The sequence below is a fragment of the Panthera uncia genome, chromosome F1 (genome assembly GCF_023721935.1).
Source record: "Panthera uncia isolate 11264 chromosome F1, Puncia_PCG_1.0, whole genome shotgun sequence".
NCBI lineage: Eukaryota > Metazoa > Chordata > Mammalia > Carnivora > Felidae > Panthera > Panthera uncia.
Window position 1 is genome coordinate 65,169,946 of NC_064813.1, and position 15,430 is coordinate 65,185,375.

The following is a 15,430-nucleotide window of genomic DNA, read 5'->3' on the forward strand; positions in this document are numbered from 1 at the left end:
TTGAGAGCTTCTCCGGTTCCTTTGCTCTGGAGACTGGTTTTTTTCCGAATCGCTAAGTTACTAGAAATCACCACGTGTGTTTCCTACTTTCTTTCCCACCTTTGGTTTCCAGACACAGGGTAGAGCATCTCACTCTCCTTTCGAGTCCTCTTCCGTAAATAGCGCGCTGGAGACGAGGGCGTAGTCTTGAGTCCCGTATTGAAAAGCCAAACTGGGACGCAGTCAGCGCTGTAGAATCTCTTTTTAGACCAGAAACATCTATGTGTGCTTTGTGGGAGTTTTGTTTTGATCAGATGAGTGCAGCTCACAGATTGAATGATCATCTGGGGCAGATTCACGAAAACAGTCTTTACGCCGCTCGTTAGCTGGCCTCAGCTTTCGTGTTTCTTATGCTTCCTGGATGTAAATCAGACCAGGACTGAGTCATGGAAAACCACACGGCAGTCACAGCCAGCGCAGCCTCTGGCCAAGGGGCAGCGTCTCAGTGAGTCTCAATCAGAAGCTCTTAATGTGGCCCATTTTAAAGGGAGGAACTAAATAGCCTGAAACAAATTTTGACAGTGAGTGACCATGATCATCTTTATTGATACGAACCCCAGGATACCCCTGAACCCTTCAGGGCTTCAGAAGGACGCTTGGAAACCTCGTTTTTATCCTTTTGTCCATATTCCTGTTAATAACTATCATTATGCTAACAGTACAGTTGATACGGTAAACCCATCCTTCCCACTGGATCATAGGAAGTAGCTCTTACTGGTCTGGGACATCCAGACACATTCGAATAAAGCACACGCCCACTCCCCGGAGCCCGGCCTGCCTCTCCAGCACCGTGGTCTGGCCGCTGGAAGTCTGGTCACTGGAGCAGGACAAGAGGCACCCCCGGCATTTGAGGTCCTGACACAAGGGGCTGAGAAGACAAGTCGGAGGGACCTCTGGGGAGGGTGGCCGGGCTCTGCTGACCAGGTCGTCTCCCTACAGGAGGGGCAGCCATGAGAGCTGGTGTCAAAGAAGGCGACCGGATCATCAAAGTGAGTGCCCCTCCCCTTCTGTCCGGCACCTGCAGCCCCTGGCCTCACTGCCACCAGGGGCCCCCGGGTTGGGGGTGGGGCCACGACAGGAGCCGGGGTGTGCCTGGCAGCAGGGGCAGCCTCTAGGAGCCCCATCCTCGGCCCTTCTTGACTGTAAGCAACCGAGCTTCTGGGATGGGTTTTATCTTTCCATTCATTTAACAAACAACAAAAATACAGTTAAGACGGAGAGGCTGAGGCCAGCGAGGGGCCCAGTGCCTTTGGATTCCGTCCCCACGCTGCACTGACCTGAGGTCCTGGCCAGCTGCCACCTGCTGTCACCTGCCCGCCCTGTCCACCCAGCACAGAGTCCTAGACGTGCTCAGGAGATCCTAGACGAGGAGATCCCTCGGTCCTCTCGTGAGGAGGACACAGGCCGGGGCAGGTGACAGGAGTGCGGGCAGGTAGCTGGTATGGAACCTACCAGAAATAACAGGTGAAGCTGCAGGTCTCATCCCTGGATCCTCACAGACTGGCTGGGAGGACAGAACGTACGGCAGATGAGAACAGAGCAAACAAGTGACCGGAGGTGTCTGGAGAGCATGGAAAATGGCTTTGAAGGAGTGACATTGCGACCTTGAGAAGGATTCTGTACATCCATCTGGTTACTTAATAGCATCTGTCCCCCAACAGGTGAACGGCACCATGGTGACCAACAGCTCCCACCTGGAGGTGGTAAAGCTTATCAAATGTGAGTTGGAGAGAGCCGAGCACAGCAAGTAGGGGAGCAGGTGGGCTGTGGGGGCAGGCCCCTTGACCCGGGGCGTCCTTTGTATGTGACAGAGGCAGCCGGGGTCACGTCTTTAATCCTGATCCGCTGGGCCTGCCCCCGTTCCCTGTGGTCACTGCATGTGCAGACGGTGGCCTCTTGTCTCCCTACACGCCCATGTGGGCCATATCCATATCGGGCCCCTCCAGTACCATTCACTGCCTGTCCCCCCACGGACAGCCTTTCTCATTGGTTTCCTATCTGGGGGGGAGGGAAGCAGAAACATCCTGTTTGTAGCCAGGAAGACACAACAGTCAGGCCTGCCCAGGTAATGAAACAGAAGCAACAGATTTGAGGAAAGAGTTGGTGGGTGGGCCAAGGGGGGGGGGGGGGGGCTAGCTTCCACGTGCCTCCTGTGTGCCAGGGGCTTGACTGAATGTCACGAGAGCTGGACAGGTGGCCGCTGGGGAGTGCGGCCACGTATCCCGGTGGGACTGTGGTTGAGCGTTCCACGTGAAGGAAGGGAAGGAACGCAGGGCCAGTGAGCTGGGATTAGGGATGACAGGGCGTTGAAGTGCAGAGAATTTTATCTGCAGAATTTTAAGCTCCGTGCAAGGAGAAGGAGGACCCCTATGTAGCTTGAGTGTCTGCCGTCCAGAACAATGTGCCACGAGCAAGCCTCTCCTTGTCTGTCTTCCTCCAGCTGGTGCCTACGTTGCACTGACCCTCCTGGGCTCTTCCCCCTCATCCGTCAGCGTCTCTGGGCTGCAGCAGGACCCGGCCCCAGCCGGAGCCCCCCGAGTCGCCCCCACGGTCCCACCGCCTCCTCCGCCTCCGCCTCCGCCCCCTCCACAGCACATCACGGGGCCCAAACCACTGCAGGTGAGCTCCCCTCCTCAGCTCTCATCCGTGGGGAGGAAAGCAGGTTGTAGCTCAGTGTTCTGGTGAGAAGACAAGCCAGAGATCCGTGAAGCCTGTCAGAAAGCAGAGCAGAGAGAGGCTGGCTGCAAGAAAGCGGCCACTCCGTCCTTAGTGTCCCCCTTCCACGCAAACGCATCGGTCTTTCCAGACAGCAGTGGGCTCGTGCCTCCTAAATGGGGGAGACCCCGAGGAGGCCCTCAAGGGCCCTGCTCCACAGCTCCCCCGCACCCCCAGCCGTTGCTGCAAGACTGTGGAATACGCTGGGGAGGAGGGGGACATGGAGCCCTGCTGTAGGCAGAGAATTGGGAAAGGACAGACACCAGGAGGGGGCGGACCCGGGACAGGAGCTAAGAGGACGGAGAGGGCGTAGTTGGGAGACGGGACGGGACCTCCAGTGGGGAGGAAGGCAGAGCAGAAGTCCCAGGAGATTTGGGAGCCGTTGGACAGCAGAGGTGGTTACGGCCAAGGCTTCTAGGAAACTCCGCAGTAGAAGCCCTGAGGGAAGTGAGGAGCCGAGTGTGACTCCCACGCCCGCACGGCCCAGGCTGCTGTGGTGGCTTTTCTCGCCTGAGAAATCAGCAGGTAGAGGAGAATCAAGCCACGGGGCTGTTCCCAGCCTTCACCTGTCCTATGCTCCGTTCCCAGGATCCCGAATTCCAAAAACATGCCACCCAGATCCTTCGGAATATGCTGAAGCAGGAGGAAAAGGAGTTACAGGTAAGGCCCCTGCTCAGGGCGACTGGCCGCGGCCGTAGTGAAACCCGCAGCCAAGTGCACGACCTCGCTCCGGGCGCGCAGCCCGTCACGGCCAAACCCTACCTACCAGCTGGACCTCGTGGGCCGTGGGATTCGTGACTGTGCAGCCCGGCTGAGAAGGGGAATAGGGACCGGAGCACCTGGTCAGGTCGGAATAGTAGATCCGCAGGCCCCGCGCCAGCAGGTGACGGGCGAGGAGAGCACAGCCAGGGAGCACCAGAACCGAGCAAGGCCTCGGGGTCTCTGGGGAGGGAGGCGGGGCGGGTGGGGGCCCCGCCGGCGGGAGGGGTGCAGAGTGAGATTCAGGCGGGGGCGGGGGTGATGCGCTCTCACTGTGGCGGGCAGCCAGGTCCTGGCCCGGCCCCTCCGTTTCAGTTCACGTTGCCGTGAGCGTTCGCTGCACGGAAAGCCCTGTTGTTGGGCAGCGTTCAGAGACCGAAAGATGAGGCGCTTCTTGCCCTCGACGTGACTGTGCTCACGGAGAAGATTCGTAGCACGATGGGCCAGTTGGTAGGGGACACGGAAGAGAGCAGTTGGTGAATGACAGGAGACGCAGGGACACCAGAGAGAGGCCTCAAAGAGGGACTTCTGTGGGCGGAACCGATGCGGAGGGACGGCGGTGAACGGACCGCGTCAGCCAAAGGCACGCACACGTGAAGACGCACTCCTGGGTTCGGCAGGCATGGAATCTGTGTGGCGGGGTGGAGCACGGCGATGTCGGCACAGAGACAAATGAGAGATGCTCTTTCCTCGTGGCGCTCGTACTCCAGCAGGGGGTCGACGGATGAAGGGAGGTACAGTTTCCCCCACGTTATAATACGTAGAGGTACTTAAGTGTGTTCGTGTCACGCGGTGATCAGGACAGGCCTACACATCAGGAGAAGAGAAGTCACAGTCCAGAAATTAAACCGTACAAATATAGTCAGTTGGTTTTTGACGGATGCCAAGACCATTTAGTGGACAGAGTCCACAACCGGTGCTGGGCCACCTGGCTGTCCGCACGCAGAGAACGGACATGGACCCATACCTCACACGATTCCCAGAATTCATTCCAAACCGCTCAAAGACTCACTTGTAAGAACTAAAACTATTTTTCGAAACTGCAAAACTCTCGGGGCGCCTGGGCGGCCCAGTCAGTTAAGCATCTGACTTCGGCTCAGGTCGTGATCTCAGGGTTCGTGGGATTGAACCCCACATTGGGCTCTGTGCCGACAGCATGGAGACTGCTTGGGATTCTCTCTCTCTCCTCTCTCTCTGCCCCTCCTCCATCTCGCACTTATGCTCACTACCCCCCTCCTCTCAAAATAAATAAATAAAACTTAAAAAGAAAACATAGGTACGAGTCTTCGCGACCTTGGATTAGGCAACGTTTTCTTAGGTAAGACACCAGAAGTAGAAACAGCGAAAAACATAAAATAAAATAAATTGAACTTCATCCAAATTCAAAACCTTCGTGCATCAAAGAACACTGTCAAGAAAGTAAAAAGACAGCCCGCAGAATGGAGAAAATACTTGCAACTCATATATCCAGTAAGGGCCTAGTACCAGACTGTGTAAAGGACTCTCAAAACTTAATAGCAAAAAAGACACGTGAGCGCCTTTAAAAGTTGGCCAAAGATTTGAATAGACGGTCAGTAAAGCAAACGTAGAGATGGCCGATAAGCTCGTGAAAAGACGCTCAACATCATCAGTCGTCAGGGTGATGTGATCAAAGCCCCACAGCACTGCTCCACACCCATTAGGGTGGTTAGAGCCAGAATAACAGAAAGTTAACAGTTGTTGGTGACAGTGGCCTGTGTATTTTGTCTGCGTGCTCGTTACCCTCATCTGTACCCACCATTGCCGGTGAGGATGTGCAGGCACGCAGCCGCTGTGGAAAACGGCTTGGCAATTCTTCCAGATCCTAAACGCAGAGGATCACAGATGCATCGATTCCACTCCGGGTACAACCCGAGAGGACTGAAAACACACATCCAGGCAGAAACCTGTACGTGAACGTTCTTCATACCATTGGTCATAACGGCCCCAAAGCGGAAACAAGCCAAAAGTTGTTGGTAAACGGAGGTGGTCTGTCCGTACGATGGGATGGCTCTCGGCCATAACAAGGTCGGACACACGCTGCACAGCACGGGGACCCCGAACACGTGTTGCTCGTGAGAGAGCCAGGCACAGAAGGCCACAGGCTGTAGGATGACATTTACGTGCAAGTCCAGAATAGGGAAGTCTGTAAAGAGAGAAAGTAAATGAGTGGTTTCGGGGGTGGAGGAGGGGAGAAGTTGAGAGTGACCGCCGTCCTGTCGGGTGGTGGCCGCGTTCGGGAATTACACGGCGGCTTGTATGCTCTGCGAAGGCGCTCCAGACCACTGAATTGGGCACTTTAAAACGGTGAGGTTTACGTTACGTGAATCACGTGTCAACAGTTTCTACAATGGTTTTTGAGGGCACAGAAGCCCAAAAGAAGGAATAATCATGCCGTAATCAGAGCAGGCTTCCTGAGGTGGCCCTTGAGTTTGGGTTCGGTCTGTTTTACTCTGGAACATACTTTGGGCCTAGAATTCCGTCTGAGCTTGGGGTTTATTCTGAAGACCGTGGGATTGGTCAGGGTTTTGAACAGGGGAGTGATCACACCTCCAGACCGGCAGTCTCCACGGAGATGCGTGTTCTGTGCGTGGACACACCAGAAGGCCACGGGGGGCCACGGGGACATCTCAGAGGCAGAGGAGCGGGGCGGGTCCAGGGGCAGGAAATGAAGGTCAGCTTCGGTTGACCGTGCGACGTTCAGATAAAAAGGCCGTGGACCCGGCCGGTGGACGTGACAGGGTTGAGCCTCAAGGGAGAGGGCAGGGTTGGGACAGAGGTTCAGGCATCCTCGGCCCGAGCTGGTAGTTGAAAGTGGGGACCGGGTGTTGTCACCCAGGGTGCCGGGGCCAGAGGAGGAGAGCGCGCAGGGATAGAACGTGATGCTCCGGTGCTCTTACCGCACACGCACCCGCCCATAACATCGCTGCTATGGTTGCTGTTACATTCAGATTTCAATTATCTGTCCTTCTCCCTACGGGATTAAGTTCCTTAAAGGCCAGGGCCACACCGCGTGTCCCTGCACATGCGTGTCCTGCACTGGCATGGCTGGCACACAAGGCGGGGTGGAGACCAGGCGAGGCTGCGGGCAGCTGGGAGGGGGGGGGGGGGGCACCGGGGCGGCTGTCCGAGGAGGGGGCGCTGGAGAGGTGACGGCTGGGGCCAGGCCTCTGGCTTTGGCCTTGGGTCATCGGGCTCCTTGGAGGAGTAGCAGTCAGATCATTTGCGGGCAGCAGGGTCTGGCCCCGAGGGTGGACCCGTGTCTGGAGATGTGTCCGTGGATGGAGGGTGAAAGGGCTGAGGGTAGTCATAACTGACGGAAGGGCTCGTGTGCTCGCAGGATGGGGGGAAGGAGCCACTGGAGGGGAGCCCGAGGGCATGCGCAGCGTCTCAGCAGAGTCCGGGGAGCTGGAAGCAGGGCTTCTCCAAGGGCCGGGCCCGGGATGTGATGTCGTGTGCTGGGCGGCTCGGACGGGATGGAACGAGAAGCGGGGGGTTGTAAAATGCGGTTGGCAGGTGGCAGGGGGGCCTCAGATGAGCTTCGAGAACGTGTGCACCCACCGTCTTGTTTAATCGCGAGCCAACACTTCCTTCCGGAGTGAAATGACAGTAGCTGCTCCCGCTGAGTCCTCATGGACGCGATGGCGTTCAGGTCTCCCGGCTGTCCCCGTTTTATCCGTGAGGACCCGGTCCAGCTTGCGGGTCTACGCAGTTAGTGAGCACGGGTGGCGGAGTTCAAGTCCAGCCTCCCCGAGCGCACAGCCCAGGCCGTAAGCGCGCCGGGTGAGCGTCCAGCCGGGCACGCACATCCGGCTGCTCCACGGGGACGCTGTGCATCCGCCCCTGGAGCAGGAGAGGGAGAGACTGCCCGGGCCTTCCTGCCGTCCCTCTCCAGCATCGCCTGCGCCCTCACCGCCTCCACACCTCTCCCTCCTCCTAACGTGCGTCTCCCGAAGGCAGAGAGCTCCCGTCTCTTCTCTTTGTTGTGGGGTGACTCCCCGTTCCCTGCCCCCGTGAGTTGTCTGTCCTCCACTGACCACCTTCTGCCTTCCCCCGTCACCCTCGCCCGTCCCCAGCGGATCTGCGAGGTGTACAGCCGGAACCCCGCCAGCCCGCTGGAAGAACAGATGGAGGGCGCCCGGAGGCGCGTCACTCAGTTACAGCGGAAGATCCAGCAGGAGACGGGTGGCTCGGCGGTGAGTGACGCAGGCTGGGCTCCGGGCGGGTGCCGCGCAGGCGGCCGGGGGCAGAGCGCGGAGAGCCCGGATGGGCTTCTGGAGCTGTGCAGGACCCTGGAGCTGTGCAGGGGCTGACCAGTAAGCGTCCAGGACTTTACAGGGAACGGAGGGCAGCAATTCTTTCTTTAGCGCCAAAGGGCCCCTTCCTGCCCCCGATGAGCCTGCGGCGGAAGGAAACACGCATGAACTAAGTCGGGCCCTTGGCTTCAGTCTCCCTGTCACCTGCTCCCCAGTGCTGTCCTTGGAGCTGACGGCTGTCCCTGAGTGATCTCACACGGCGCACGTCTGGAGGCTCCTTTCAGCCCCCGTCCCAGCACTTTGCACGTCAGCCCAAGTGAGGGACCCACAGCGCTGACCGTTTTGTGTAAACGGAGTTTCCAGAGAGGAGTGTCCTTACCTGTCCTAGTCAAGGGCTTTGTTATTAGCATCCGTCTGAATCTCCATCGGGCCTTAACTCTTTGGGTAAATAAGAAGGAACCCGCCAGAAACTTTAAGATCTCCGAGAATAGTTTTGCCAAAGCTGGTAGAACTTGTTGGAGGATGACCGTCTTTCTTCTTTAGAGCATCCAGATCAAAATGTCTGGGAACCGCAGGCTAGTCAAATTTGAACCGTTGTGTCTTCTGAAGGACAGTCAGTGTCGCATGGCTGGTAGGAGCTCAGGTTCTGTGCTCGCCTTCTGGAAGACTTGGGCAGGCTCCATACTTCCCAGGAGCCTCGGTGTCTGTCTGTAGAACGGAGGTCACAGCGGGGCCTACTGGAGCGGGGTGGTATTGCGGGAGAGAAGCATGCCCCTGCCGCTGTCCGCACCCGTGTGCTCTGCGGGGTGGTGGGTCGGGTCGCCAGCCCCGGCGTCAGTTTTCCTGCTGCGTAGCTTGGGCACGTCACGTGAGGTCTCTGGGCTCCTCGGTTATGGTAGAGAGCCGTCCCTGCCTCGGGCTTCCCAAAAGCCTAGACGAGATCTAGAAGGGCGGGCTTCCCGAGCAGCCGAGCTCTATCACCACAGTCCCATCCCCCAGCCCCGTCTATCGGTCGGTCTGTCGGTCGGCGGCAGTTAGAGGCCAGCCCTCCTCCGCTGCCCTCAGTCACCAGCTTTCCTGGCGGGAAGCTCCTTCTGCGTCCAGCCCAACCGAGGCAGTAGATGCTTTGAGGTCCGGGGTGGCAAATCCGTGGGTTTGAAGAATTTCTCCCTTTCCACCATCCTCCCGACTACCCACGATGCAATGGCTCCCCAGTCTGGGCATTTTTAAGGCAACAAATGAGAAGCAGCCGCTCACTGCAGCAGATACTGTCTGCGGAGATGAGGGAAGGGGTGGCTGGAGGAGGGAACAAGTAGGAGAGAGGCTTGCAGAACTTGCCACCCTCGGCACCTTTGTTTTTTAGGACCTGCTGTCCCTGTACGGTGACACCGGCCAGAGGTCGTCAGAAGGTAAGTCGGCCCAGCTCTCCATACTCTGGTCCGGGTTCCTTACTCACTGTCCCCTCCCCCTGGGGCAGGTTCTGGAAAGACTGACTGGAGGCCCTGCTCCGGGCACAAGCATAGGGAGAGAAAGCGACATCCACGCACAGGGGCGGCGGGGGCGGCTTAGTCTGTAGACGGGAGTGCGTGACCGCAGCACCGACGGCTGCGGACCAGAGAGGAACTGTGACGACAGCAGTCAGGCCCTTGGGAGGCCACACTGGGGCTGGGGGCGAGACTCTCGGTGATCTGGCACAGCAGAGTCTCATTCCGGGACTGACGTGGCCCGGGCACAGGCACACTGGTGGGTGAGAGCCGGGTGTAGAGCATCTGACCTGAGGGAAACCCGGAAAGGAGGGAAGGTGGCACTTGGCCCCCCTACCCTGCCCACGGGCCCCCCAGGCCACGATGCCACCTTCCGTGTCATCTGTCTCCTTCCCAGGCCGGCTCTCTCTGGATTCCCAGGAGGGGGACAGCGGCTTGGACTCTGGGGCAGAGCGCTTCCCCTCCCTCGGCGAGGTGAGTGCCCACAGGGGGCCAGCCCCGTCTGAAACCACGGTCGGCGTCCGCTCTCCGGGCACCCACAGGTCCTGCCGTCCGTGCGCGCTCCCGGCTCCAAGGGTTCTCGTCGCTGTGCTCTGGGCACGGAAGGGGCTGCACGTGCGCCCTGCGTGCGGGGCTGTCAGAGCCGCCTTCCGTTCTGTAAAGAATCGGCGGAGGAAGGCGGACGACGTGTGGGGAGCCTCTGGGCGTGAGGGAGCAGAGCCTGTCCGCGAAAACCGCGGCCTGACCGCACACACGGGTCTCCCGCTCAGGTGGACACCCCGAGCCGGCCGAGGCACAGCGGCGGCCCCTCTCTCTCTCACAGACCTCACTGTCCTTGAACAGCTCATCTTTTCTGCAGCGGTCAGCAGACTTTCGGGTTCTGGCCTAGCGTTACCTCCCAGCTGTTCTCTATTTGCATATGTAAATTGCAGATATAAACTTGCAAGCTGAAAGTGCAAGTGAACGGAAGAAGTAATCGTGATGTCTGTAAGGTACCTGCTTAGCCAGGTTAATTAACACTTACACCGTAATTCTAAGTAATAGTTGGAATTGTATTAGCGTGTCCTTACAGGACCCAGGATGCGTTCCAGGTATCCTGAGGGCCGGGTGTCAGAGAGGCGACCTGGCTTAGAGAGGAAGGCTGTGGGCTGGGTTGACTCCAGGGAATACCCGTGGCTGGGTCCTGACCTTCGGCAAATCTCATGACCTTCCCGAGTCTTGGTTTCCTTATGTGAGAAGCGGGGGGAGAGGTAGTGTCTGCCTCAAAGGGCGGTTGTGAGCATCGAGCCCGGTGCGCCTAACGCGGGCCCAGAGTCGTGGCGGGCGCGGAGGAAGCACTGGGGAGTGCGCGTGCGCCACCGGGCGTGGGCCTCACCACACGAGCGGAGCGTGAGTTTCTGGGTGGGCTCTCTGTTCCTCTAGGTGCTGAAGAATCGGAACTCGGCACTGTCGGACCCTGGGCTGGACAGTCCCCGAACCTCCCCTGTGATCGTGGCCAGGGTGGCCCAGCACCATCGGCGGCAGGGCTCGGACGCACCAGTGCCCGGCGCCGGCGACCAGGTGAGGGGTCCAGAGCCCCCTGCGGCTCTCCCTCCCCTCCTCCCCTCCTTCAGAACCACATTCCAGTGCGAGGCCTGGACCCCTCTGGCCACACCCGCTTCCTGATAGACTTTTGCTTAGAGAACAAGACGGAAGGACGAACGTGGCTTGAGTAGATGTTTGAACGCTGTCTCGGGCTGTGTGAGGACGGTGAATACGTGTGCAGGGAAGGGAAGGGACGCCCGAGGGACAGACAGCTGTCTGTGTACAGCAACAGATAGATTTGTGCAGTCTTTCTCCAGAACACTACTCCTCAGTTTTCTCTTTCTGCAGCAAAATCCTTTTTCTTACACAAAATCTTATTCTTATTTGGCACCCTGGTACCACAAACAGGTAAAAGCTCAGCTCCCCCGGGACCTGTGCCCGTCAGCGTCCCCCCTACCCCGGGGTGAGTCCTGTGGCCCCAGGGTCCTGAAAACCTGATTTGGAAGCACTGCCCCCGAGAATAGAACCAGGAGGGGAGACCCGGGAAGAGGGCTCTGGGCTCAGCGCAGAAAGCTTGCCGAGGGTCTGGGCTGTCGAGGGCCCAGAAGTGGCCATCTGCCATCCCTGGGGATCCTGGACCCCAAGGGATGCAGAGACCCGGGTGTTACAGGAGAGGAGGCAGCCCAGGATGTGTCTGAGAAATACAGAGGCAGCTGCATTCAGTCTGTCCAGGCCTCGCGTTTTCATTTGTCAGTGAGCGCCACGCTGATCTCTGACGTACCTTCTGGGTCTCACGTTCTTTGACTCTGTCATTCTGAGCGAAGAGTCTGCAAATAAGCAAGAGAGCAGAGTGAGTGAGTTTTCGGAAGGCACTGTCAGGAAAAACCCCTTGAGCGAGTCGGGCGGGAGGGCATGTTAAGCCTGGAAGAAAGTGGGCAAAGTGGGCGTAAGTGGTCCAGACTGGCTCCAGAGCAGGGCCTGTGTTGGGGAATGCCTGGAAATGAGGCAGATTGAATTCAGTGGAAAACATTGGTAGAAAGCTTTGGAAGTTCATGGAACCTTCAGGAGAAAGCTTGTCCAGTGAAGCGTCTGACACGTCTGTGCAGAATGAACTCTCGTTGTACCTGACATGGACCACACACCGGTTAGGGGTTGGGCTTCTAGTAAAACAGGCGTGAGGAGGAAGGGGAGAACGCCATGCTCAGAGGTCTGGAATTTAGGCAGGTGGTGGAGGCCTGCCGTAGACCCCTGAGCCGGCTGGGGGAGCGGTCAGCTCCGTCCCGTCCTGCTCTAGGAGGCAGAGATGGCTCCAAGCTGTCCTGTGACGGAGACCGGGCCGCCGTGGGTGCCGTGCTGGACGTGGACATGGCCGCCAAAAGGACCAACAGAGCCCCAGGCCGCGGCTGCAGGAACTGGCACTGCGTCCCAGGGTCTTTCGCAAACAGGAAGAGCGCCTTCTCTCACTTCCTGTCTCCACATGCACATGCCCAGGCCTCCCCACCCAGAGGAACTTGACTCCGGGCGCTGGAGACCGCGGTCTGCCCTCTGAGACCAGGGGAGGTGGGGAGATGCCAGCGCTCTCGCCAGACACACACGGTCCTCCTCACCGGTGCCATGCCGTCACCACACAGATGTGGTGTGGGGCCTGGATCCGTGTCCCCTGACCTCCCTGCATCTGGACTCTTTCCGCAGGGCACAGACCAAAGCCCAAAGCCTTTAATTATTGGCCCAGAGGAAGACTGTGACCCAGGTTATTTCAACAACGAGGTAACGGTTCCCTGACTCCCTGCTTTCGTCATTGTCGCACTGGCTGCTGTTGACTAGAAGCCGTTAGACCCACACCGGCCGTGAGGGGCACAGGGTGGGCGCCGAAGCTTGCAGACCCGGGCGGCGGGGGACGTGGGGCGAGGCCACAGGCCATGCTGCTGTATCCTGCCTCTGCGCACCGCAGCCACACTCGTGCGTCTGCCTTCCAGAGCGACATCATATTCCAGGACCTCGAGAAGCTGAAGGCCCGGCCAGCCCACCTGGGGGTTTTCCTGCGGTACATCTTCTCTCAGGCGGACCCCAGCCCGCTGGTAAGTCCGATCTGCGGGCGCCGGCAGGCAGCTCGAGGACAGAGGCAAATAGGGAAGAAGGTGCGGGTCAGGCGGGAGGGACTGTGCCCCGCCAAGCACGTCCGGAGCGTAGGGAGGCGCGGGGAGAGGGAGGCCAGGAGAGCCGCCATCGTTCTCGGTCTGCTTGGAGGAGACGGGTCATCCTGGAGTCGTGAACCCTGAGGACGTGAGAGCCTGGCCTTGCAGACACGAGACCTTACCGCAGGGAGGCTTAGCGGAGGGGCAAGGTGACAAAGATGACAGCGGGCTGTATGGGGAAGGGGCCAGCGGCCTCAGCAGCTTCTCTCCTGCTGCTCAGCCGCTCGGAAGGGGATGGGCACGAGGGGACGGTGTCGTGTCCCTCAGGAGGCACAGAGCACTGTTTGCCTTCGGGGCCAGGAGCACCGGTGTGTGGGGCCCACGTGCTGTGTCCCAGAGACTCCGGAGTGAAGTCCGGGCACATCACAGACAGAAGTAGAACACCGGCCCGTAGAACACAAGATACAGACCAGCACGAGGCAAAATGCCGAGTGTGGAGGACGCACAGATAGGGTGCCTGTGTTGCAAGCGGGTAGGCAGAACTCAGAGGGTTCTGAGACTCCAAGCCAGGGTTTCTCTGCCCCAGCGTGGTGACGTTGAGCTGTAGGAGTTTTTGCTGGGGGGCCGTCCTGTGCATCTTCCCATCTCAGCTGCGTCACTAGGCTCTGCCCACTAGGTGCCCCAGCACCTCTTCAGGGAAGGGTCACAGATGTCTCCAGGCACCGCCCGCTCATTGTCCCTTGGAGGCAAAATCAGTCCTCCACGGAGGGGGGCCACTGAGAACCACCGCTCCAGCCCCCTCCTCTCTCCTCCTAGCTTTTTTACTTGTGTGCCGAAGTTTATCAGCAGACAAACCCCAAGGATTCCCGAAGCTTGGGAAAAGACATCTGGAATATTTTCCTAGAGAAAAACGCGGTAAGGCAGTCGTGGATTGAATTACAATTTTACTGTACTCCTGGGGGCCACTCGGAGCAGAGGAAAAATGAAGCCATACATTCAGGCTGGATGGAAACCGTTCTTCAGGAGAAGTTGGGGCTGACGGACGGCTCCTGGGTCCTGTTCCCGGCCCTGCTCTCAACCCTGAGCTCCTCTCCTGGCCCCTTTGTTCTGCGTGTGGCCAGGTAGAATGCACGTGGCCTCTCCAAACATTTGGAGAGAGAAGGAGCTGGTGCCAAACCCTGATTCCTGTCCCCTAGATCGGTGCTGGCTCCGTGTCTGGGCTCACTGATCCTCGCGGGGCTCTCATGCCCAGCCCAGAGCAGGGTTCCCGGGGAGGAGGCTGAGAGCACGCACCCGTGTGGACAGGGCCGGGCTGCGGCGGCACCTGCCTGCACAGGGCAACGCCTTACGGACTCTGCAGTGTGAGCGGCTACACTGATGCCCAAACGACTTCAGTCTCTCAGTTCCAAAACATAAGCTCGCAGGATTCCTGAGACTGGGAGTAAAGTGTCCTTCTCAAGACTTCCACGCCTGTTCCCTCTAGCGGGTCTGGAGGGGGGCGGCCGCTGCCGGCCGCACCCTGTGGGGGTTGCAGAACCAGCCTGTCCCCGCGGGCGGTCCCTCTGCTCTCCGCTCAGTGGGACACTCGGTAACCTGAGGGAGCAGAGACGGCCCGGTAAAGCTTGCTCCCTTGCTGCTGAGTCAGCACCCGTGCATCCCACGCACCCCATGTCCTTGAAGCAAAGTGGGAAGCCTGCATGTGCCCCAGAAGGTGGCTCAGCTCGCCTTGTAGCTTCATGCTCGAGTGCAGGCTTACGAGGGGGCGGAGGAGAGGACGGTGGGCCGGGTGTCCGGGAAGGAGAGAAGGGGTGTTCCAGTCCTCCCTGCCACCGTGCAACGTCTCCCACGTACCCTGGGCTGTGGGCCTCACTGCCCCCGCCCCCACTCTTCTCTTTTCTAGCCTCTGAGAGTGAAGGTCCCAGAGGTGTTGCAGACTGAAATCGGTAAGTCAGTTTACTAGCCAGCTGCTCTTGTCCTGGGCCATGGGAGGCTGCAGAGCACAGAGGGCACATGGGAAGCCCTTCTCTAGGAGGGAAAGTGGGGGCGGTTCCCCCCGAGCGCCTCACAGTGGCTGACGGGCTGCGCAACGGGACAGGCCCTGCCTGGGGAGCCCATCCCGGGAGTACGTGCCCCCGTCAGACCTGAGCTTGTTTCTGCCAGCCTCCCCCGGGACCTTCCTGGGCCCAGCGGGGCCATCTGTACGAAAGGGCAGTTGGACTTGAGGGATTCCTAAGCCTGGTCGATCACCAGAATCCCTGGGGGAATTCTTGAAACTCCAGAAACCGGGGCCTCACTCCATCCCACCTCGGGTCGGGATCTCTGGAGTATTTTTGTTTCTGTGAATTCCTCTCTGATGCTGTCGGCGTTTGGCCCGGTGAGCACCCTGCCGGCCAGTGATTGCTCTGTCCCCATTTCGTTCTCTAGTCGTGATAGGAGGGCTGAGGGAAGGCGGCATAAGAGGGTGTCAGCCTGAGAAGCGGGTCCCAGGCAGCTTTCTAGA

General features: G+C 59.1%; 1 protein-coding gene across 1 annotated transcript in view; it reads left to right on the forward strand.

Moving 5' to 3' along the window:
- Nucleotides 1–15,430, forward strand: part of ARHGEF11 (Rho guanine nucleotide exchange factor 11) — an 87,679-nt gene that overhangs the window by 50,757 nt on the left and 21,492 nt on the right. Inside the window, 12 exon segments of the mRNA XM_049634754.1 lie at nucleotides 979–1,028; nucleotides 1,701–1,758; nucleotides 2,480–2,658; nucleotides 3,343–3,414; nucleotides 7,608–7,727; nucleotides 9,151–9,196; nucleotides 9,669–9,745; nucleotides 10,694–10,831; nucleotides 12,488–12,562; nucleotides 12,772–12,873; nucleotides 13,747–13,845; nucleotides 14,831–14,873. Coding sequence (XP_049490711.1) covers nucleotides 979–1,028; nucleotides 1,701–1,758; nucleotides 2,480–2,658; nucleotides 3,343–3,414; nucleotides 7,608–7,727; nucleotides 9,151–9,196; nucleotides 9,669–9,745; nucleotides 10,694–10,831; nucleotides 12,488–12,562; nucleotides 12,772–12,873; nucleotides 13,747–13,845; nucleotides 14,831–14,873 — 1,059 coding nt within the window.